The sequence below is a fragment of the Hippopotamus amphibius genome, chromosome 11 (assembly GCF_030028045.1).
Source record: "Hippopotamus amphibius kiboko isolate mHipAmp2 chromosome 11, mHipAmp2.hap2, whole genome shotgun sequence".
NCBI classification, from domain to species: domain Eukaryota; kingdom Metazoa; phylum Chordata; class Mammalia; order Artiodactyla; family Hippopotamidae; genus Hippopotamus; species Hippopotamus amphibius.
The window spans coordinates 19849500-19874130 of record NC_080196.1 but is presented as its reverse complement, the minus strand read 5'-3'; the positions used below and the strand labels follow the sequence as shown (position 1 = coordinate 19874130).

The 24631-nt window shown below is 41.2% G+C and overlaps 1 protein-coding gene across 1 annotated transcript in view; it reads right to left on the bottom strand.

Annotated features, from left to right (window-relative positions):
- The window catches only part of SCGN (secretagogin, EF-hand calcium binding protein), a 31665-nt gene extending 9387 nt beyond the window's left edge, over positions 1–22278 (bottom strand). Inside the window, exons 1-7 of the mRNA XM_057699115.1 lie at positions 22092–22278; positions 21148–21218; positions 16967–17059; positions 13506–13595; positions 11933–11989; positions 11435–11512; positions 204–259 (exon numbers count right to left, since the gene is read on the bottom strand). Of these exons, the coding sequence (XP_057555098.1) occupies positions 204–259; positions 11435–11512; positions 11933–11989; positions 13506–13595; positions 16967–17059; positions 21148–21218; positions 22092–22179 (533 nt within the window). The 5' untranslated portion in view covers positions 22180–22278. The remainder of the gene's footprint in view (positions 1–203; positions 260–11434; positions 11513–11932; positions 11990–13505; positions 13596–16966; positions 17060–21147; positions 21219–22091) is intronic.
- Between the last annotated feature and the right edge of the window lie 2353 nt (positions 22279–24631).

Sequence of the window (24631 nt, the reverse complement as noted above, 5' to 3'; positions counted from 1 at the left end):
ATTTTGAAAATGTTGCGCATTGTGCTTTTCTGAGGAGAAGTGCTTTTATGACCTTAACAAAGGGATCTGTTGCCCCAAAAGATGCATCTATTCTTTAAGACTTCAGGTGAAACTTGATCTCTGCCTTTCAAAGAGAAGTGTGTGCTGTCACTAAACCCCTTGGAGTCTGTTTCTGAATCTAACGCCACTTCCCTGCTACTCACCTTGCCAAGTCATTAAGATCCAACCGGCCATCTTTATTTTTGTCAAAGATCTTCATCTGGAATGCAGAAGGGGAAAGAATTGTTAGAAATACTTGTAATGGGAATTCATTTTGAAAGCCGTTAAAGTGCTTTTCTGTTTTGCTCTTCTGATTATGTATTTGTCTAAATTGGCTGAGGTGGACTCCTATCATAGAGTCACACCCTACAGAGTACAGAAGAAATACTTTTTCTGTGAAGGCAAAAGTAGCTGAGGAGGATATGACAGGAGGGAGTCTGCCCTGTGTAGGCCTCAGAGGATTGTAGGAAGGAAAAGAGAGAGAAAAGCAGAGATAGCAGAGTAAAGTAGACAGATGTGTGACCTAACTCTGCAGGAAAGGGGATCTGGAGGGAGAAGAGCACTAGCTAAGGAATTACAACACTGAATGGAGAGAGTTGTGTGCATTAGTTTTCCTGGGACCCTCTGAGCACCCAAGGATTTGGAAGCTGAGTCAAGGACCAGTGGCCCTTCCATGGGGCAGCAGAGTATGAGATGATGTTGGAACAGAGTATAGGGGTGGATCACTGAGTCAGCAAGCTGGAAGGAGGATGTGGCAGAGAATTAGTGGTCTGCACCCAGCAAGAGTTAAAGGATGGCTTCAACCATCAATGTGAGCCAGGTAGCAGCAACTGTGTGGTCAACAGTCATCACCCTGGAAACCAGAGCATTGTGCCCTGGGACCTCAACTCCTCCCTTTCACCATGAGGTCCTATAAACTGCTTTTCCCCCTTACCCACCTTGATACCATTTTTAGAGAAGGGTCTGGTTGGATCCAGATAACTGAGAAATCTAAGATGCTGAGCTTTTCCTTTTGTAGAAAGACTTAACCTTATTCAAAGAGGCTGTTTAAATGTATTAGATCAGACTAAGCTTTAAAAAAGATAGGATTACAGTTAAAATGGGGAAGACCACATTGGTTTAGGCAAGATAGAGGAGACTCATTCTTTACATATCTAAGTTGTAGTAGGAGTGAATTTTGTAATTTTGCAACATTTTGGTGGTGCAGAATATCTCTAAGTATATCCATAGGAGGAGGCTGTACAGAGAAAAAGCAGCACTAAGATAATCTGAGGATATATCCAACAGATTTTTACATCAAAAACATATGAGTCCTTCCTTCATCTTTCCTCACTCTCTAAATCAAGTTTATTTTTTAATATTTGGAATGAATTTAAATTCCCATTCTCCTCAAACCTTGGCATCACAAATGTGTATTACAGACTTTATTAAAACACAGGTTATATTTTTACACATTTGGACATATTACACATCCAGTTATGTCCCTTAAACATAAAATACATCCAGTAAAAATTTGAGAACTATGCACTTTGCTAGAGTGAGCCATAAGTTATTTTCTGTGACACCATCATTTATAAGAGATTCATTCTTAGAAAGCTAGATTATCTTGAGCTTTAAGCAAATAGTAACTCACCTTGAAAGACATGGTCCATCTTCATGGCTGTGCAAATTGACTGAAAGGGAAAAAAGCCTTTTGCTCTAAATTGGCTCATGGAAGAACTGAACACTAGTGGGTAAATTATGCTTCTGCCCATCAGAAAATTGGTTATGTGGTTCACTTAAGAATCAGAATCAGAACAAAACAAAACAAAAAGAATCAGAATCAGAAGAAAAAAAAAATCACTGAATCTTACTACTCCTGAGTCTACTCTTCTAGTTGGCTAGGACATCTGTGACTACGAGAAATATGCATAACAAGGGAAGCTTGAGACATGCCTATTGCACCAGACCATGGTGCAATATCACATTATCACATTAGTAAAGTCATATAATCTCTTTGGGTGCAGCTTCTTCAGCTATAACTGTGCCCATGATTTTAACTTTCCTTATCAGAAGAATCCTATTTTCAAATGAAATTTTGCACAGTGCTTAAATGTATAAACCAAAGAAATGGAGCTGTACAGGTAGTGGGTACAAGTGGCTGGAGCTTCATCCTCTAGGCTTCCTCTCACTCCCAAAGTGTAACCTCTGAACCCAAGGGTTTCTTGGAACCCAGCAGTCCAGTAACCACTGACCAAATTAGGGCCCAGATCACATCCAGCTCTGAAAGTTAAATAATGATTTCATGACTTTGTCAAAGCAGTTGAAGGGGAGTAAAATTAATGCTGAGCACTTTTCCTGGTAAAGTCAGCAAACAGAGTCCTTCAGAGCAGGTTCTGGTGTGGCTCATGGGAGGACTGGGTTCTTAGGAATCCAGGGACCTCAGTGGCACCAGGTCTTGCACTTCTCCCCTGACCAATTGATGGTCAGCATTTCTTCCAGGGATGCTATATGGCTACTAAACAGTGGTGTTTAGTACTTGGGTCACTAGTACTTGTAACACCCAATGACACACACCACAGCACTGTTTCATATGCAAGTTCACTGCAACCCACATGAGGGTATCATCCACCAGCAGCCATCTGAAAGCAGTAGAGTAGTAGCTGGTTGCTAATCCAGTTATATGAATTTACCAGGATTTTCTTTCTCCCAAAACTTGATTTATGAAAAAGAAAAAGCCTCGGAAAATGACCCGTTTCTAAGAGGGAGGGAAGAGTAGGCTCCTAATAGTTCATAATCACAGTAACTGAGAAAGTTGTTTGTAAACAGGTCCGTACTAATTCACCTTTGGTGCATTTTGAATGTTTGGCAGTTTGTGGGGGGGACATAATGGCTTCCTAATGTTTAAAACTCTAGTAGTGACCATTTGTAGAGCACCCAATACTTTATATGTTATTTCATTTAATGATCACCACATTCTTAGAAGGTAAGAAATAGCTACATGCCACACATACAGGAAACTGGAAGGTAGAAAGATTAATTTGTCCTAAGAAAGTAGCAAGATTTGAATCTAAATATATCTGTCACCTGAACTCTTGCCATAAACCAGGCTCTTAGCTTTATAGACTCTGGGTATCTCATGGTTAGTGCAGTTTGCTTCATGTTTGGTTATGAAATAAAACATCTGGTGCCGGATATGTGGTGTTTACCTTTTCTTATTTCCCTTCTTTCCCTGGGAAAGCAAAAAAAGATTCTAGTCTTGTGAGTTTCCCTCTGACCTTAGTGGTCACTTGCTCATGGCACAAGTCCCTCCGGGAGGGCTGTGGTGGTTCATGGTGGTGGCAGTGGGGACAAGATTCCATTCTGAAGGGCTGATCGTTGGAAGGTTGTGAAGGGCCCTTACCCACTGTGCTCACTTCTGCCACTGCTTTCACAAGATTGCACTCTTGCTCGTCCACATGTCTTGAGCACTAAGTCTGTGAAAGTTCCTATAAAGTCTCCTGGAAATGGAACACAGTGCTTTACAAACACCTTAAAATTCTATAGATCTGTGGTTGCCCTTTTTAGGCAAGAGACCCCTCAGAGACTATAGAGCTACCCAGCATTCTCCTTAGATTGAATAATAGGTTTATCTTGATTTTTCAAATCCTTATAGATGCCATAGTGATTGTGAAGTGCACATTCATTTAAAACCATTACTGGGTTAATAGGACGTTCTTAGCAGAAACAGTAGATCCAAAGTATGACTATTGTCATGTAGTGGGAGAGGCAGTCCATGAATTTTTTAAACAATTGTTAATTGATAATTTGAGATGTAGTGCAAGGTCAAAAATATGCAGATAGTTCAGCAGAGTGAAGAGTACAAAGTATGAGGCCTTCCTGTCCCTGTTGTAAAGGTAACTACCATTCACAGGACTGTAGATCCTTCCAGAAGCTTTTTAAACATTTTAATATTTCTCTCTTTTTTTTTTTTTTTTGACAAATAGGACCACATTCTATGTATTATTTTGCAACTTGCATTTTTCATTAAGCACTATTCTTGGAAGTCACGCCTTAGTTTTGTTTTGTCTTTACTTCAAAAGAGATCCTTATTCTTTAAAAGTCTGGAAATTGTTGCCATACACAATCTCAAAGAGGATTTAGAGTCCCCATCCCATATTACTGAATCCACAATTATATGTTGAATAATTACCATGTGTCTAACAACATGCAAGGCACTGTGAGAGATTTTCAAAAGTCATTAAGGGGGTACATGTTTGGGGAGCTTGCAGTGTAATTGGAGAGGCAAAAATGAATATCTGGAATAAGATTCAACATTATCTCCTTGACCACTGAGTCAAAGAAACAGAACAATGTGTTAAAATATTGAAGAAGAACACTGAGAGAGGAGATGAGACTTGAGATAAGTCCTGAAGGAGGGGCAACTTCAGGATGTGAAAGGTAGAGTTCACATTCACTGGGCTGAGGAAAATCACCAATGTAGGGGAAGGTCAGACTGTCAATTTTGGACATACTAAGTTTGAGAGGCGTATTGGGCATCCAGGTGGAGACCCGCATCCAAGTATATGCAAGCAGCTCAGAGAAGTGCTCTGAGTCAAAGATATAAATTGAAGGTGCTCACCTTTAGCTAGTATTTAAAAGTATAAGACTGGTTGAGATCACCAGTAGAGAAAAGGTGTACATGGAATAGAAGAGATTTCAAGACAGCCCGGTGGGGGTGGGGGATGGTGGAGGAAGGATACATTGGGAGATTGGGATCGACATATACACACTACTATATACATAAAATAGATAACTAATAAGAACCTACCATATAGCACAGGGAACTCTACTCAATACTCTTTAATGGCCTATATGGGAAAAGAATCTAAAAAAACCAGTGGATATATGTATAACTGATTCACTTGGCTGTACACTGGAAACTAACACAGCATTGTAAAGCAACTATACTCCAATAAAAATTAAATTAAAAAACAAAAAAAATACAGCCCAGATGTGTCTTAAATTGGCATGGAGCAGAGACCTAGGGAAGGAAGCAGCTAGGAAGTCAGATGCTTTAATCCAGGCACAAAGGATGAGAAGTGGGACCACAGTAGAGCATGAGGATATTCTCTTTGTCTGCTACATCTCGGATTTTAATTTATTGTTTTATGATAGTTCAAGTTCCTACTCTAATAAGGTACATGAGCTTAATATCTCCCACATGTATTGGCTTACATTTTACAAAGCTCAATATTACCTAATAATATTCTATTCAGACAGCTAATCTCTCCCCCTGCCAGGTGTTGGCAGCACCTCTTAATTAGATGTCATAATTGGATTTTGTTAATAGTTTCCTTCCTTGTACAGAACATTAATTAGGAGTTTAGATGAGACAAGGTCTGCAGACCTCAACTTTTCTCTTCTGATTGGATGTTCTGCCTTGACTTGTTCATTGTTCACGTTTCAGACAGCTTTTGAATGCACCAGTCCTTATTTGGGTCAATTTGAATTCATTTAGTAAGTTACATCTCCTAAGTAAAGCATTTGATGCTCATCCTCGGAACAAAATCTTTCATGCAGTGTTGCTGTGACTGTGTCCATTGCTCATTAAAAAGCCATTAAAGCAGCAGTAAAGTGATTTCACACTTGGTGTATTGCTTAGTTAAAGCTCAGATCCTAGAAGTCTTTTTCCAGAATGCTGAGTTTCTAAAAGTTAGTGCACCCAAAAGTCTCTAGGGAAATGTAGAAAGTCTTTAAAAACAAACTGTAGTCCACTTCCCATATCTGTTCATTGGAAAAGTATAAGTCACCTCTACAAACAGATGGGCCAAAATCTCATTAAACTCATCTGGTCTTTGGGGCAAATTCAGATCCTTGGGTGGAAACTTTCACTAGATTCCTCAACACTTATCTATCACCTCAGTGTATAAAGAAGCAGTGAGGGGCCACCTGGAGTTTAATTGATCATGGGCCTTCAGGGGACAGTTTGGAACAAAAATGAATGTTTAAGTGCAGCACACATGAGCAGAAGAGCCACAAGGTTTAACAATAAAACAGACACATATAACAGGAGTAATAGGACAGTCTTGGTCAATGGACATTTCTCAACCTAGATACTCAAAAGTCAGCTAAGACTGCTCAGATTCCCCTCAGCTACTTCATAGGACTCTGAGCTTCTGGATGCAAGCTCAAAGCCATCAAAAGTATACATTGCCACTTATTTTTTCATTTCATTGATTTTTCCATTGTAAGAGCTGCCAGCCTGAGGTGTCTTAAATATAAACCATAAAGCTATGAAGAAAAGAACTCTGGACAACCAGGGCTGCTGGGCTGATGCGTGATGTGCAGAATCTCTTTTCAGCCAAGTACTGACTTTCTCCTCCCTGCCTGCTCCTACCCCTTATAATGGGATGTTTGACCGAGGGGACCCCTGGGGCTTTATGCAGCCACAATTCACTCTTCTTCCCCTTTTCCCCTCCCCAGTTTAATCAATCAGTGTTCCTGTCTTCTCCAGAACAATTTTGTGGAACCCTTTCTTGTTTTCCATGTTCTTTCATTTGTTTCCTCTTTGGTATTTAATAAGATGTCAGTTCTTAGGATTATTTAGGGACTTCATAAAGAGAAAAATCAATTTTTCTGGATAATAAATTCTGTTCTGACTGTCAGAGCTCCTATATTATCTTTAAAAGTATTAAGAGAATCCTAATCTCCTAAGATGGCTTTGTCCTCTCCTTGCTCTTCACTTTATTCAGGGGGATTTGTATCTCTTCTTGATCTCTCATAGAGCTTAACCCTCCCACTTTTGAAAGTTTTCACTTTAATAATTTGACATTTAGACTTTCAGACATGATATGGTTTGAACAGAGTTTGAAGATAGATTTGGGTCTGAATTTCCACTCCATCCTTATCATCTCTAACCTATAATCCCCAGTTTTTTCATTTATAAAATAGGGGTTTAAAAATACTTATAAAGTTCATGTGAGAATCAAATGAGATGTGCTTTGCACAGGGCCCAGGCACAGAAGGAATTCTCAGTTATTGTGATTAAAATATTTAATGCTCTAACAAATACTGGCTATGTTTCAATGACAATAAAGTACTGTGTGTACTCTGTTTAGAAGACATCTTTAAAAAATTTAACTTTAATTCTGTTTACCTACCTTTTTCTTAATTGAAGTATGGTTGATTTACAATGTTTCAGGTGTACAGCAGTGATTCAGTTATATATATATATGTGTGTGTGTAAATATATATATTTTTTTCAGATTCTTTCCCATTATAGGTTATTATAGGTTGTTAAATATAGTTCCTTGTGCTATACAGTAGGTCCTTGTTGATTATTTTATATAGTGTGTATCTGTTAATCCCAAATTCCTAATTTATCCCTCTCCCGGCCTTTCCCCTTTGTCCACCTACCTTTTCTTGCCCTGCCTTCGCTGAAGTTCTAGAAGTGCTGCTTCATTGCACTCCATCCTACATTTGAAAAGATCAGGAAAACTTTTCAAAAATATTTTAATTGGATCTCAAGGTGAAATTGCTGCATTTAAGGGCTGAAAGGAAAACTGAACTCATTTCCTACTTACTGGTCAATACTCTATGGCAGTGATACACAGTGGGGATGAAAGGGAAGGACCAGAGTGCATTTTTGTTCCTTTTCCCTTTTTTACAAAATGTCCTCCCAATTGGAAGACTCCATAACGTCAGAGACCGTATTTTCCTTGGTAGGTTCTCCCTAAATACTTTTTGAAGGAATGAACTCACATCTTTGTATGAACTAGTTTACCAGATCACATTCTAATCTGAGAGAAAAGCATTAAGAGAGTGGGGGTTTTGGGGAGGGAGGGGGTGTTCTTGGTCACTTTGAGACCCTCAGCCCAGAAAAACCACCTGAGACTCAACTGAAGAAAAGGAGCACAGTGACGTGACTCCGGAATCCACAGGGACATGTACGCTTGTCCTGCTCTGATTGTCTTTTCTGGATCTGCTCTGCTCTGTCTCCTCAGCTGCCTCCAGCTCTGGCCCTCACTCCAGGCCTGGTTTTCTCCTATCCCTCCTTCCTCCCATCAGCAGCCGGGGGCCCTCATCTCCCTGTCTATGTCTGTCCCCCCAGCTCAGCACAGCTCACACCCACTGCCTGGTTGGGATTCCTCTGGATGACTCTGTGATGAAGGACCCCAGTGAGAGACATAAGGATGCAGCTCAGCACTTCTAGGCACCCTTTCTGGTTCTGCCCGGAGGGATCTGGTTTTAAACAAGGAAAGAGAAAAAGAATTTCAGAACAAGAAGCACTGCTGGAGGCAAGTTGGGTCTGTGCAAAATGCTGCAGTGTGAGAGGCACCCCAAGAGGGAGCAAGAGGCATAATGGGGCTGGAGAGTCACAAGGAACACAGACAAGGGAGGCAGGAGGCTCCCAAGGCAAATTTTACCTGTGTGGTTAGGGTTTATTCCTAGCTGTCTGTTAGGTAATAATTGAAATTTCATTAAGTGCCAGGCTCTATGTGACGGCTGAGAACATAAAGATAAGATGTCACCTTGCCCTTGAAGTCACAGGCTAGTGGAGTACAAGATCCATAAACAGATAGAGTCAGTGTCGTCCTTGACTCCCAGCTGATTCATCAGAAAATCCTACTGATTCTGTCCTCAAATAGATCTAGTTCTCACCTCTAATGCTAGCCGATCCTGTCTCAGCTGCCATCCTCTCTCACCTGGATGGAGCAATGGCCTCTTAACAGGTCTTCTGATTCCCTCCTTACCCTTTCAGGTTCTTCTCATCACAGCAGCCAGATCATGGCATCCTCGGCTTCAGATCTTCCAGCGGCTCTCCATCTCCCTCCGACTAAAACCCCAAGTTCTCACAATGGCCCCCAAAGTCCAACATGGTCTGGCATCTGTCTCATCCTTACTTACTTTGCTTCAGCCGCACTGGTCTCTTCCTGTTCCTAGAAATCCCAGGCACACCCCTGACCCAGGGACTCTGCTTGCTGCACCTTTGGTCCTTTCTCAAGTTGCAGCTTCTTGAAGGGCCTCCCCTGACCACCGTATTGAAAAATCACACCTCCCCAATCTCCCATCCTAGCTGCCCCGTTGGCACTGCCTGGTCTACTTTTTAATTTTTTCCATGACACTGTTACCCTCTATTGTGCAATGTAATTTGTTATTTATTACGTTTATTGTTAGTCTCTCCTTTATCTGCTTCACTCACTGCTGAATCCTTGGTGACTAGAATAGTGCTGGAGGTATCGCAGGTATTTAATGAATATTTGTAGAATGAATTAAATGGATGACTGAGTTAAGACAGTGAATACACAAGATACTATAGGGGCACAGAGGACAGGCACTTGGATCCACTATAGAAGAAGGTTATGGAAGATTTTCTAGGGCAAGATGATGTCTAACCAAATCTCGAAGCTTGAACAAGAACCAGGTGGAGAAAAGTAAAGAAAAAATAGACGAGCTATGTGAAAAAGTCAGAAAGTAGTGGCTTAGTATTCTAGTTGGCGGTGGAGGGACGCCCCTCAGAGTCAAAGGTATCCAAAGAAATACTGGAAACATGCTGGAGATTCTAAATGCAAGCCTTTCACTGAGTAGTGCCTGTTTTATAAGTTAATAAAATCGAGATAACAGCCAGTGCTAACATTGTGTTAAATTAATGTTGAAAAAATGCCCAACTGGAAGAATAATCTCCTTGTTATTCTCTCCCCCATGCAGTTTCAATCTAATTTCCTTTTTCAGATTATTCATTATATTAGAGGGTTTCACTTTAACTTAGGTCAAAAGGAAACTAGCGATATCCCTGTAGCTGGGAACCTGCTTCCTGCTTCTCGGGGATTTCCCACCTGACTCTTTAGGGCTAAGCATATATTTACTCAGGATTTCAAACAGCATTTTGCATGCTATTAAAACAGGTCAACATACTAGGAAGCCAAATTATTTCCTTGATTGAGATCCTGGCCTGGGATGTGATTCTGTCCTTAGCATCGGCTTTGCTCCTTTCCAGGCCATTTACAGGTTATCATGGTCAAGAGCACATTCTACCTCCCCAGGGCTGATGCTCTTGGCTGGGGGCAGCAGTGGGAGTAGTCAAGAGTGCAGAGTGAGAGCCAGGAAGATCCAGGGCTGAAAGCCAGGAGAGCCCAGCTTCCAGTTTAACTGGTACCTTAGGCTAGGCTGATTTTTATAAAACGAGTTTAGGAATTCAACTTGGTGGTGACTTAGTCACTTACCCTTTCTAAGCCTCGACCATCAGATATACAAACTAGCAGAAACAATGCCAACTCTATAGAGGAGTTGTTAGAAATAGTACAGTATTTGGAAATATTAATTACAGGCCTAAATAGATCAAGTGGTACACATTTTAACCGGGACCTATAAAACTCTTCTCAGTGACATGTATCCCTGACTGTTCACCAGAAGGTTCAGTAAGATGAGTCTGCTCAAGAACTCTTTCTATTGTAAGTGGAGCAATTCCACAGGTAATTAAACCTTTACCAGTAATTTCTTTGCTTATTAGTTGAGAAACCTACAGAGTTTGATTGGAATGAAGCACACGTCGGGGGATGGGGAGGGGCTCGAGGGAGACAAAAAGTAGAGGAGCCAGATCCAGTTCGAGCCAGATCCGGTTCAATCCAGATCGTGGATTAGCACTGGGAGAAAAGCATCAAGTTAGGAACTGAAACAGAATATGAGGATGAGTTCACCAAAGGCAACTTCTAGTTCACCATTTTCCAGGGAGCTTTGATGCCGAAATAGCCTCAGGATCGTATAATTGCATGAGGGGCAAGTGAAATAATGACAGCAAGGACCACAATGACCACTATGGGAAGAGCTAACATGTACTGAACATTCATTATTCCTGTACTCTGCAAAGAGCTTCATATGCATCCACCTACTTACCCTTGCAATAATTTGATACTATTCATCCCGATTTTTCAAATGAAGTAAATAAAGTTGAGAGGCTGGACAGTTTCTCAAGGTCATAGCTAAAAGTGGCAGAGGTGGGACACACATCTCCCATCTATCTGACTCCTAATTGCTCTGTCAACTCACTAAATGCGTAGAATCATCTGCCGTGGCGGGAGGTGGCTCCCGTGTGTTTGGTCCTGATTGTCTATGTCCACATTTCCTTGTTTCTATGTGACTTGGATTAGCCTTGAGGTTATTGGTTTGGTGCTTAGTAACCCAATGTTGAGCAGACTTTCCAGGTCTCCCCAAGGAAAGGTGAACAGCTTTCTCTCAAATGTATGCAGTGTTGTCCCAAGAGAGCCTAAAGGCAGCTCAATTTTAGCCAATGTTTATTCTAGAGTTAAAGGTCTTCTCACGCATTTATCTCGTCTGCAAACACGGAGCCCTTACTCTGTCCCAGGCGCTGTTTCTGGGCCCTGAGGAGGCAGCAGGGAAGCTGTCCTCATGGAGATCTCATTGCCCAGCTACTCACCATGGTGCCAGTATATTCTTCCAGCTTAGCCTCAGAAATGGCCTTTTTGTGGTGGAGGAAGAGGTCTCGGAGGAAGTTCTGTGACATCAAGAGAAGAGCCTCATTTTATCTAGTGAGCAAATCTAAAAATCTCAAGACCGTATTTTAAGAATTGTGGTTTGTTTGTTTTAGGAAGGAAATAAAATGCTTTTAGCAAGCAATAAATCCAACATGCAGGGCTCTCACTGTTTGAAGGGAGCACTGTTTAAACAGAACCCAGAGAATAGCTCGAGGCATGAAAAAAGTGTCATAAATCCTCAATGATGTCTCTTTCCCAGAGACAGCAATGTCACCTGCAGTTTCTGAACTTTCCAAACATGAATCAGTTTTTTAAAATAATAAATTCATATCCATGTTTCTTGGAAACACAGAAATCAAACTCATGATACACATATATCAAATTCCCAGCAATAAAGCAAATCCACCCTTCACCCAGAAACAGCTCTCAACAGCACTTACACGAAGCTCAGCAGCTGATATAAAGCCACTGCTGTCAGCATCATATTTGCGCCAAATCTGAAATACACAAAAGCCATTAATCCATTTATCCTCAAATAATTTGGGGTCAACTTATGCTGCTGTCTACTACGGTTCAGCATCTGATAACAGTACTTAACTGGATGCAGCTAAGACTTTGCTTGGAGAATTTTAGGCTTTCTTTGGTGACAGCTATTGTTTGGGCAGAACTTACTATGACTCACCGCATTCACTTAGAGCCACTTAGGAGGACAACAATGCACTCACTGGAAGAGAGCTCTCGAAATAGAAAGATATGAAAGAATGGCGCTCAATAGAAGGCAATGTGGCAAACTAAGAAACCTTTGTTCTAAATTCCTAAAAATGCAGAGTACTCTAAAAAACAACTTTTTAAATATATAGTTCAGCTGGCAGGAAAGTGAGGGGACTTCTTAGATGTCTAACATGATAGGAAACACAAAATGTATGACAGAAACCGAAGTCTGTCCTAGGTACATCTACTGATCTCTGATAATTTAGCCTGTAGCTTTATCAGGAAACCACACACAAGGTAGACAGGAGTCAAATCCGGCAGCCACCCAAGGTGGGACGTCAACCTGAGGCACTGACATAAGACTAAAACCCCACACAGCAGAAACCTTAATGCAAAGGTGAACTTCCCCAAAAGAATTGCATGGCAGAAAAGGGCCCTAAGGAATCTTGCCTGTGTGGTCTTGGCTCCAGGTAAAGAGAATAAAACATCTCTGATAATTCCCCTTAGCAAGTCAACCGTTTCATTGGTTTAAGAACAGCATTCATCCAGCTGAAGATACAGTTACTTAAACTGGAAGACAGAACAGCTAAATATTTTTTTAAGCTCTTTATTGGAATATAATTGCTTTACACTCTTGTACCAGTTTTTGAGGTACACCAAAGTGAATCAGCTGTATTTATACATATATCCTCATATCCCCTCTCTCCCGCGACTCCCTCCCACCCTCCCTTGTCCTGGCCCTCTAAGGCATCACCCATCATCAAGTTGATCTCCCTTTGTTATACGGCAACTTCCCACTAGTTATCTGTTTTATAGTTGGTAGTATATATATGTCTATGCTATTCTCTCACTTCACTGGTCTTTTTTCACTCACAGACAGTAGAGGCTGAAAGAGGAGGTAAGAGGAGCCATTGATCCTGCCTTTAGTTTTTACTCAGGCACAATGATCACAAAGAGATGCCTGCTGGCTGAATCGGCCCTCTAGTAAGTTATGCTTTGACCATACTGTGCCTTCAAAACTAAAATTAGTTGCCAACATTTAAAAATAAGTCGTTTCCAGTAGAGTCTAGATGTCTAGGCTGCATTCTCAGAAGGCAGCAGTTCGCTGGAGCTCACAGGGCTCTGGGCTATTGATGGGCACTGCTCTCCGGGCTCCACGGCCCCCACCCTCCCCTCCCATTACATTCCTCAGGTACCTGCCTGAGGCAGCTCTCCCTTGGGGACTGGGCAGAGTGGTGGCAGCCACAGCAGGTGGCTGGGTACCTGGCCTCATCCTCTCTAGAGACACAGTGGAACTCTCACCTGCATGAACTCCACACTGCTGTCCAAGGGGGTTTCCCGGCGAAAGAGCAGAAGAAAGTTTTCATCCTCGGACAAAAACATGCAGGCAAGCTAAAGATAGGGGGAGACATAGCAGTTGGTGACACTGGCCAGTGCTCCATGGGTAAAAGGCATCGGGGAACATACTAGCAGGCAGAAGGGTTTGCATCTTTTAGGATGGAGAACCCAACAAGTAGTTCTGTACCCTTGATTCTCATTTTGGATTCATTGATTCTTTCAAGAAGTATTGTCCCCTTGCCAGGTATGAAACACTATGAGTATCTGTGTTCTGTGAGCTTACAATCCAAAACAATAATCATCTTTATTATTACTTAATAATAAATGTGTTAGTCCTTAAAATGTTCCAGACCTTATTCTGAGAAGCTCCAACATTATATTAACCCGTAATTATAGCAGAAAATAAAAATAACAAATAATTTTTATATGCACCATGAGTTGTTCTAAATGCTTACCACATGCTAACTCATTTAATCCTAACAACCTACAGGGTACATAACACATCATTATTGTTATTCGTTAAGGAAACTAGGCTACACAGAGATAAGGAATTTGCCATTATTATGTAGTTAGTAAGTGCGGGAGTCAGAACTTCAACTGAGCCCACACTTTTAACCCCTACGCTGTGCTGGTGAGATGCTGTGTATACAGATCACTTCAGTGCCACATGCAAAAGCAGGAATGATTGCTGTCTGGCTTGATTCTGGAGTGTTGGCTGTGGTTTATAGTCTTTTATATTATTAGCATCTGTATGATACTTTTAAAATTGGTTCACTTGTGATAAATTTAACCATCCAGCTGTCTCTATGTGCATCAGTTCTATTGATTTACTTCCCTTGCTCCCATGAACAAAGGTAACATTTTCTTCCCCTATGTGATTATAAAACTTGTTTCAGCACATGGGCATGTTTGGCTGGGTTCTTTGCCAAACCTAGGCTATTTCAGTGTATATTGTCTTCTTTCTGAGTTGGTCCCCGTAAACAATGGCCATTGCTTCTGTAACCATAGTTCTCCCAGCATCTTGTTCAATGCCACAGAGTGACACCAGAGCAAATGCTTTGGGTAGGTTGTAGGAATGATTAGCCAACACTCCTGTTCATATTCTCTAGTTGGATGTAGGTAAGCTCAAGGGCACATCATGTGAATAATAGCTGTCATATATTGAGTTTGTGCTACCTAGCAGGCACTGGCAAGATGCTTTTTATTTATCATCTCATTAAATTCTCACACCAATCCTTCAGGTAAATATAAATATTCCCATTTAACCAACAGGAGGCAGCACAATGCAGTATGTGGTTGGCTTTCGCGTGGATCCAAATTCCTTCTCTAAATTCACCTATTATTTGATCTTGGACAATTTAATGAATACCTCTGTGCCTCAATTTCCTCATTTGTGAAATGGAGATAATATTTATATCCTGGTGCTTATGCAAAGACTAAAAGTAAGGTGAGGCACCATTTATAAACTGTTTAGCCAAATCCCCAGGTACCTATTAAAAATTTAGTCTATGGTAACTGCTCTGTGGATGCAGTTGATGAACTTGAGGCTCAGAGAGATGAAGTCACTTGCCCAAGGTTTCATATTTCACCATGTGGACTTTTGCTTTTCCTACCCACCCACACAAGGTCAACTGGAACTGAGAACTGCTCTTCAGGACTAAGTGTTTTTTCACATTGGGTGGTACAGGCTAAGAAACCAAATTAAAATGTAAAAGTAATTCACTGGCCATAAGTCATTAGAACCCACTCTCTTCAGTTTGACTGAAGTGACACAGAGGAGCCCTGGGCAAATCAAGTACCCAGGTCATCCGCAAGCTTCACTTTGGCTCTTAGGTGTGACTCCTTTCCCATTTTGTTTTGTGCTAAAATATCTAAAATGTGTGCAGGTTGGCTGATTTTTATGTCACAACTACCTGTAATTGGAGTAAGTGAAAAGGCTAATGGTATGGCAGGAGACCATAGAGAGACCTTGCTACTCTTTACACTCACATACTCTTGAAGTTTTAAGGGGACCAAAGCTGTCCTAAAACATTAGCTTCTCTACAAACAACCTCAATTATGCTCATTGGCAGATCTCCATGACAGAATGGTTGGCATGGATGTCAGAGTTGTTGCTAAGTTCTCAATTGCTTCAGGAAGGTCTACCAGTAACTGGTAAGATAGTGGTATAGTTTTGTCATTATTTACCATGTTTCATTCATTTATTATTAACAAATATTTGAGTATCACTATATGCTCTGCTCTGTTCTATAGGCTGGAGAATGCAACCATGAAAATGTAGTTATGAATACTTCAGTATTTCTAGCTTGATGCTTATAATTACTTTTCCATTAATGAATACACTGATATTTTTACATCAATTATAATGCAGCTATTGCTTATATAAATAATTTTTATTTTTTAGTTAAAATTAAAAGCTACAGTCGTAAATCTAAAGTTTAGCTTATTAGTTTTCTGAAAAGGCAGCCTCCTGGTGAACATGCCTATTTTTTATAAGACGCTGTCTTGCCTTATCATAACTTTCTGAAGAAAAATTATTTTCATCAGTAATATTGACTAAGTATGACAGCATCGAGAGACTAGCTCCTCAGATTTCAGGAAATATGTCTAGCAGGCAATTTTGTCTATGAAATAAATATCTCAGTTTCATAGCAGCACATTTTTAATGTATGGATTCATAACTCAAACCTGTATAGATTCATACCTATAAATGGGTTACAACTTAAACCAGTGCCACTTATTGGCCATGTGGTGCTAAGAAAGTGACTTAGTTTCCTCATCAGTAAAATAATGTTCCTTGCCCATTTTCTATAGCTAATGGGGGGATAAAATAGCATAATCTGTGTCGAAATCTTTTCTAAACTGTGAACCTTTTTGTAACTGGAAGGAAAAGTGATCAGGTTAAAGATAGACTATGTCTGGAACTGAATGCCTAAGGTGGTTCTTTGCTTTAGTAGGTACTTAATAAGTGTGGGTTGAGTTGAAGTAAAGGCGGCTGCTGTCTGTTTTGTTTTTAATGATGTTCAGGGATAGATCTTTCCCATCTCCGCTGGGAGCTGATATTGAAGTTTAAACTCATTTATTGCCAGTAAGTTTTCCCTTATGTCAAGGTTGAATTTGAACAGGACACTGTGCAAAGAGACAAATATTAGGTCAAGTAACCGAAAAGCCTCCAGCATGTCAATTCCCCAATTATAAAATAAGTATAAATATTGGTTGACCTAAATAAAATGATGGAAGCATTGTATATTCTTTGTTATTAAGCTGATGAAAAAGGAAAACTGAGTACTTCAGAAATGCTATCTAACCCAACTGCCTGGCAGAGGGTTCTAATTTTCCAATCAGATGTAAAACTTTCATTATCCTGCAGAGGAAATTATAGCCTGAGAAGGTACAGTCAGGAAAGGTGCAGTCATAAAAGGTACCTCTTTCATGTGTATGCGACCATCTTTAGAGACATCATGGGCAACCATAAATTGTTGTTTCATCTTCTGCACATTTTCTTCCATGACTGCATCCTACAGTGGGCCAGATAGAACCACATTAAAGCCACTGGGATTCCAAAAATGTAGTTAGGATATCAAATATTCGGAGTATATAGGCTGATAATTATGGTAGTCTAACCTGGAAAGCAAGTTACTTGGCCATTGAAAGTGATCCCATTGAGTTACAGACAAGAGAGTGAGAGAAAGAGAGAGAGAGGTGTGATGGAGATTTCTTAAACAAATAACCACTAATCAGAATCCTAACTAGGTAAGACTTGTAGCTAGTGAGCCCCTAAAATATGAACGAAGAGAAGCTTAGAGACTAGAGTGTTGATGGAATGAATTTGGACATCATCCTATATTTTGTTGCGACGAAAGATTGTATTATAATGAACATATAAACTTTCTTCCCAAGAACTCAGAGGGGTTTTTTGTTCTTTTTTATTTGAAAAGTCTGGCTCTTCTGGGCCCCCAGTTTGTCAGAGTTTATTCTCTTAATCTTGGACTCACCAAGGAAAAAATAATTAGAAGGGGAAAATAATTGAAGAGAAAACCAAAGAAATAATCATTGAGCCACCAAAGATGTCTCATACTCCTTCCTTGTACAACCTTTTCTACACATGAAATCACTCTTCATTAGTGGACTGCAGGGTTATTACAAAGAAAAGTGACATATATCATCAACAATGGAGAATGAATTTTGATGCAGGGGCTGAGAGGCACAGATACTCCCAAGCAGTGCCGGGTTTCTAGACTCCATACTAGATCAGTTATACTACATTTATTCTCTCCAATACTACTACGCTATCACTGCCAACCAGGTTTCCTCATCCAACACTGCACTAGGTATCGAGAGACTAGCCTCTTTGGCCTTGGCACCATAGATTGTGTGGTTTGTTTGCTTGTATAGGTGTGTATGTGCATCATACAGAAAAATCACAATGGAAATCACTTAAGAAGGTGGGTCTTCACTTTGAATTTTAGCTTAGCCGTCTACCTTTAGTTTGAAAGTACAGAAACTTGACTTCTATCCTGTCAGACCTCTAACCCCAAAGTCCATGATTACTCTTTGGACCTAAAGCAAAAGTGTCTAGGGCCTTCTCTGTTGTAATTTCCCATCAGCTCTAATCCTGCTCACCTTCTCTGAGACTCTAGGCTCCAGCAGGGTACTTACCATCTCTGAAGCATTGAAAAAGGCCCAGGATGTGCTATAGTCTGTACATGAGGAATGTGTATACAGCCCCAGAAAGCAATGCTCTGCAACAGACTGGCTAGATCTGGACCTAGTTCAGAGGCCAGTTCTGAGCATTTGAGAAGAAAAAAGGCAGAGGTAAGAGGGGGGTAACAGAAACAGCTGCGAGAGCAGCTGATGGTTCCTTTAAGTCAACCCCCTCCGAGTCTGTGAGGGGCAGGTAATTACAAGCAGGCTGGTTGCTCTCCAAGATTGACCAGCAGGCAGCTTGCAGTTAGAAATCTTCAAATTCCTTCTCCCAAGGTCTCTGTGCCTCACTAATCAGGGGAGCAAAGTAGAGCTATTCAGGCCTCTGATGAGCTGCTTACGACACTTAAACACCAGAGTGAGGGGCTGCCTGGTCATGGAGGCCTCCCTGCTGCTGCTTCTGTACTCACTGGGGCATCACTGATTAAAGGTAGGTGTCACAAATGGTGATTGTCCCTCAGCTGAAGAGGGACATGTCCTCTTGTTAAGGACATACTTAGGACCTGCTCATTTCTCAGCAGGAAAAAAGTCCAGAATTAGGAACAGTGTCCTTAATCGTCCCAGTAGCATCCAGTGCCCAGTGAAGGTCCCTGTAACTATATTCCCTGGGGCAATTGCTCAGCATTTTGAAAGGAAACAATGGCAGATGACAGCATCTCTGATTATCAGTTTAAACAGCTTATCCCCTGGCTCCAAAAGCTTTCTCCTTTGCCAAGAGCTGAGGAGAGGTGCCTGGGACTGCAGCCACAGCTCAGCAGAACTGGCCTGATTATATTACAGTCCCCTGTCTGACAAGTAATCACTGTTCCTGGAGGGAACAGAGGGTGAAAGGAGATGCAAAGTGACTTAGGGTACCTTTAAAATGCAAGATCCTAAGGAGACCCCAAATGTCCTGAACTACCTAAGAGGTGGGACCTGGGGTTTTGCATGTTAACAAATACAGGTAGTTCTTCAGCACACCAAAATTTTATTTCTATTAGCCTAAGGACTCTGCAACCTTCCAACCCCTTTGTCTCTGGCCTCAGGAACACCTGCACTGTACACAGTTGCACAGGACATTGGTGAGTCATTTGTTGTTTCCTTTCCTCCGAGGACTATGCCTGTCCGTATGTGAGAGGCTGAGGCCACGGGGCCAGATCTGAGGGAGGGGTGATGGTAAGAACAGCCAGGCATCCATCTTCTCCCTCACTGCTGGGAATAGTGCCTCTAAAGTCAGCCGAAGCCCCGGAAGAAGACAGCTCTCAGCGTCCTCAACCTAGAGCAGACCCTTGTGTTTGAGTGGCCCCACCCCTCACCCTGTGACTGAAAATAAGACTCTTTTGGTCTCAACACTGACAGCAGTTTTTCTCCTTTTTTTAAAATTGCTAAAGCAAGGAGCTTTCTGAAAAGGTATGACGTTCCAAGTCTCTGGGGGTTTAGTTTTTTTGACCATCTGGTTTATTCCAAGACTTTGAATGGTTTTACCTTCATCTTTTTGTTTACCTCAAATACCCCTGTCGCGTCAGACAAAATCGTGTCAGACTCCTGGGTTCTGGAATGCCACGAGCCTTCGCATCTATAGCAGTAAGTGGGAGCAAAGCAGAGAAAGGAGGGACAGAGAGAGATAAGGGAAGAAAAGAGAAAAGGAGAGGAGAGAAACTGATAATAGAAATGAAGGGCAAAGAGAGATGAGACAGAAACAGGAAAGAGAGGGGAAAAGAGAAGAGAGGGAAAAGGACAATGAGAGCTTGAGAAAACCAGACCGAAGATAGAAGGAGAAACGGAGACGGGAGAGAAATGGACAGATGAAGAGACATATAAGAAATAGAGATCAGAGAGCAGGAAGAGAGAAGATGAGAGACAGAGCGGTCATAGAGAAAGTCAAGAGATGGTGGGAGATGACAGCCATGAAACACAGAATGAGAAACAGCAATGGGCAGAAACATAAGAGAAACAGTGATGAAAAGTGAGAAGATGAGAGGCAGACAGAGACACCAAGAGCTCTGTGTGGCTGTTGGAGGCAGATGGCAGCCTCTTTTATTCTGAACTGGCTGCCCTTCCCCCCAGGAAACAGCATCTCCATGCTGCTTATTCTCCCTGACTGGGCTCCTACATGAAAGTGTGCTGCACTCCAGTGTTCTTCCACGTAAACAATTATATCTGAAGATAAGTTATTGCCACAATTCATTTTAAACACTACTATCTCCAGAGCTACTCCCCTTACCATGCATCCCCTGGTGGAGTCTTTACCAGGTTCTCTAAACCCCCAGGCTGGTGCATTTCTGTGTGCATTTTTCTTCTGCTCTGGTACAGGGCTCGTCAAAAGTTAATCTGCATCTCTCAAGGCCAGATTTACCATCAGGGAGGGATAGGGACACTGGATAGATTGATTTACATTTATACTTGGGCTCTGGGTATGTTTATTATTTTCTGGCTTGCCATTTCCTAAGAAATTTGTAGCCTTTTCTAACAAAATGAATAAGGGAAAAAAAATGATTTTGAATGGTTTGTTTATGGTTTGCTATCCAAGTAGTATCAAATGCACTCAACACCCAGAACCTTAATGCTCTTAACATCTTTTCCACCTTTTTGAACAAACCTTATCTCTAGGTTTAAATCCATTAGCAGAGACATAACCAAGGAGACATTCAAAACAGAGTTGTTTGAATCTACAGTTAAAAATCTCTGAGTGGGTGACAGATGTCACACTAAAAATCAGTGACCAGCACATCGAATGCTACAGTTGAACCTCTTATAAAACCTACCTAAATCCCTCGGTGTTGCTAGGAGAGGGGAAAAAATTACATGCAAGGAAGGAAAGAGGTCAGATGGGATTAATGGGTACAAATCTACATAAGACTTGGATGCTTTTTTGTAATTCACGAAGGGACATAAATTAATACTTAGTAACAGAAGTACTTACATCAGTACCCAGTTTCCTCAACATGTGGTAAAAGAAAGCATCAAGCTCCTTCTCTTCTATGTAACCTTTTTCTAAATACAAGAAGATATGCATAAATAAGTCACTTACGTAGAATAACATTGACATTTAGTATTTAACATTTAACATCTAAATTTGTTTTTAATCTCAAATTTATAGAATCCACATGGATACTAATTTTTGCAACTCTAAGTGCCAACATCGACCTCTAAAACACATTAATCTGAATAGCAAATACACATTCAAGAGTAAATGATTTGTGCTGGGGCTTGCATAAATATTTGGGAAAGAAAAGCTGTTTACACATGAATTTTAATCCACAGTAAACATGAGTTTTAGAATAAACTGTAACCCAAGGGTTTTTGCAATCTTGGAAAAATTTAAGAGATATAAGTACTGAACCTTAGTTTGCAGGTTTAAAACATATACTTTAGATATTTTCATGTTTCTTTGTTAATGAAGACAAAGCAAATGTTAACTAGTTCTTTTCAAATAGTTTTTTGGAGAATGGGGGTAGTATCTTTTTGAAAATTGATAAAATTCACCCTCTCTTTGAGAGACTGGGGTTTACACAACGAAGTCATTGAATAAAAATGAGTCAGTGGGCTGACTTCAGATACCTCAGTGTCAGCCCACAAGCCTCTAATATATACAGTGATATCTGTCATTGTGTATATGCTATATCACTACACCCACACACACACAGAGGCTGGGAAGGGGTGGGATGGGGGGGTTCAAGTTCCCCCTCCCACCCTGAACTTTCACAGGGTATCAAGATGTACAACTCCAGTATAGAAAACGTCTGTTAGCAATTTTGCATTAACAGCGCTGGAAGACAACTTTTTCTTCAGGGAAAGCTTTATGTGGTGGAAGAGGAAGCTCTAGGTCCTTTCAGCAAGGCTGTGCAGGTGGCTTGTTGTACTCACCCTCCGCGTCAAAGTGCTGCCAGACCTGCCAGAAGCCAGCGGCGTCCAAGCGCTCGGGAGTCGGAGTCTGTTCGCGGGCGCTGTCCATGGTATTGACAACGAAGCGCCGGCCCCGGCCGGCAAGGAACACCTAGAGAACTTTGAAAAGGACACCTTTATGGTATCTTCTGACACCCTGGCTTGCTTCTTTCGCTCTCTGATTTGTTGGAGCACCTGTCTGAGCGGCGGGCACAAGGGCAGCTGGCGAGGCGGCCGCTGGCGCCTTAGCGTCTCTCTGCACTCCACAAGCCCCCACCGCGGACTCTCAGGGAAACCAGCTGCTGGGAACACGCCCTGTTCCTGGCGCGTGGTCCCCGCCCCGCCCCGCGCGCTGTCTGTCCTGGGCAGATCCCGCGCGGAGCCCTTGTCTGCCTCAGCGCTGTGGGGAAGTCAGGGAGAAAGTAGCTGTCCCACGGTGTCCATGGTTCACTCTGTTTGCCCTTTAACTTGTCTGTCAAACTCAGAGCAAGCATCCCCCTTATGTTTCACTCACCTTTCCAATGTGTGTCTCAAGGGGTTTTCTAAGAGAGCGCCCCCATTTTAAGGGGTGGAAGAGTGTCAGTGTTAGGGTCCTTTGGACCTGATGATTTAGAAGTGTAGTGTGTGGGGAGGATGGAGGTGAGGTGGAGAGGAGTGACGGTGGTGGTGGTAAGAGATTACCAGTAAGCAAGGAGACTGTCAACAGGGCAGTTCCTGAGCTCTGAGTGTATAGGGCATGCACATTGTGGAGCTGCAATGCACTGTAAGGACTTGCATCTAGATAGAGATTCTGCAAGGAGCTATGGTTTAAATCAGGATATTCAGATGTTGAGGGAAGATCACACTATGCCATGCTCTTCCAGGAAAAGATTGTCTGGAGGGGACATGGTTGCCAAGTGCAGAGTTCGTAGGCAGAAGTTTAGATGATTGTGTTTGGCTCCTGAGAGCCACACTAATACCAAAGGACAAAAACCATTTAGAAGAACACAGAATGCTAATGGTCACAATTGTTCAAAACTTGACTGGATGCTTTGTGAAATAGTGAGCTGAGTGACACTGATGGCTTCTGACCACGTGCTTGAACCTTTTGTTGAGGAATCTATAGAAGGAGCTTGGGTAATAGGAGAGTTGGACCAAATATAGATCTTCATGGCACTGTAACTCTGATATTAACATTGTTTTATTTTTTAATAGCACATGTACATAAGCCACATACAGTATTTAAAACAACACGATACTTATGGTCAGACAGTCCTGGGTTAAGATTCCAGCTCCATCATTTTCTAGCCTTGTGACCTGCATCATTAGTTTTCATCTCTCTAAGCCTTGGTTTTCTCATCTATAGAATGCAGATTATAATAGCTTTGGGGAGTTGCTGTGAGGACCAGAGCCACTCTCAACAACTGTAATTGTTATAATCTTGTAGAGGATAAGAGATGACTATATTGTATCCAAAAAAATGGTTTAGAGAAAACAAGGAAAGTCTGAAAAACAGAAGTCTAAAAAGACGTGATTAAATATAGCATTGTATCCTGGGTGGTATCCTGGAACTGAAAAAGGACACTAGGCAAAAACCAAGAAAATTTGAGTAAATATGGACTTTAGTTAATAATAGTAATAAATTATGTAGAAGCAAACAGGTCTGGGTTTAGGGCCAGCTTTGCCTCTTACTAGCTGTGATATTAGTTAAATTACTCAAAAGAAGCCTCACTTTCTTCTCTTGTAGAATGGAAATAATAGTAGTATTTGCCTTGTATTATTGTCATAAGGTTTAAATGAAGAAAATACATGTAAAACTCTTAGCACAGAAAATGCAGTAAACATTCAGTGTAGGTTAGCTACTAAAGTGATGATTCTTCCCTACATACACATTTGAAAGATGGTGATATAAACTTTAGGATTTTTAAGGAAAGTGGCTTAGGTTGAAGGAAGAAAAACAATATCCTCACTCTTGGGGAAAGTGTTGGGTACAAAAATTGGAGAACAAAGCAGGAGGAGGGGATAAGGGACTCAGTATCCATATACCTACATATCATATGTGGTCCTAGGAAACTATCAGATATAGTGTCAAACATCAGTCAGGAAGACCGATAAGTATGGACTCACCAGGTTGGTGACTGATCTCACTTTCTGATAAATAGTGGGGAAAAAAGGAAAAACAAGGCAAATGTCAGAAGTAATAGTCAAGTCTAATGTAGTGGATGGTTTAATAAATCATGGTAAGTCACTATAATAGGCTTTGCTGCATACACAAATCTTGATTTTGAAGCCTGATGGCACACAAAAAATGCTCAGAGCATAAGGTTAAGGCTAAAAAGCAAGTTACAAAAATTCATATACTGCATGACCCAAATCTTTAAAATAAAATACATGTTTCTACACATAGAAAAAAAATGGAAGAGTGTACACTAATGATGTAAATGATTATCTCTGGAAAGAGGAAGAGGGAGAATAATGGGTGATTTTAATTTCGTTATTTGTAATTCTATTTTAAAACTTTCTACAAAAGCGTATAATGCAAA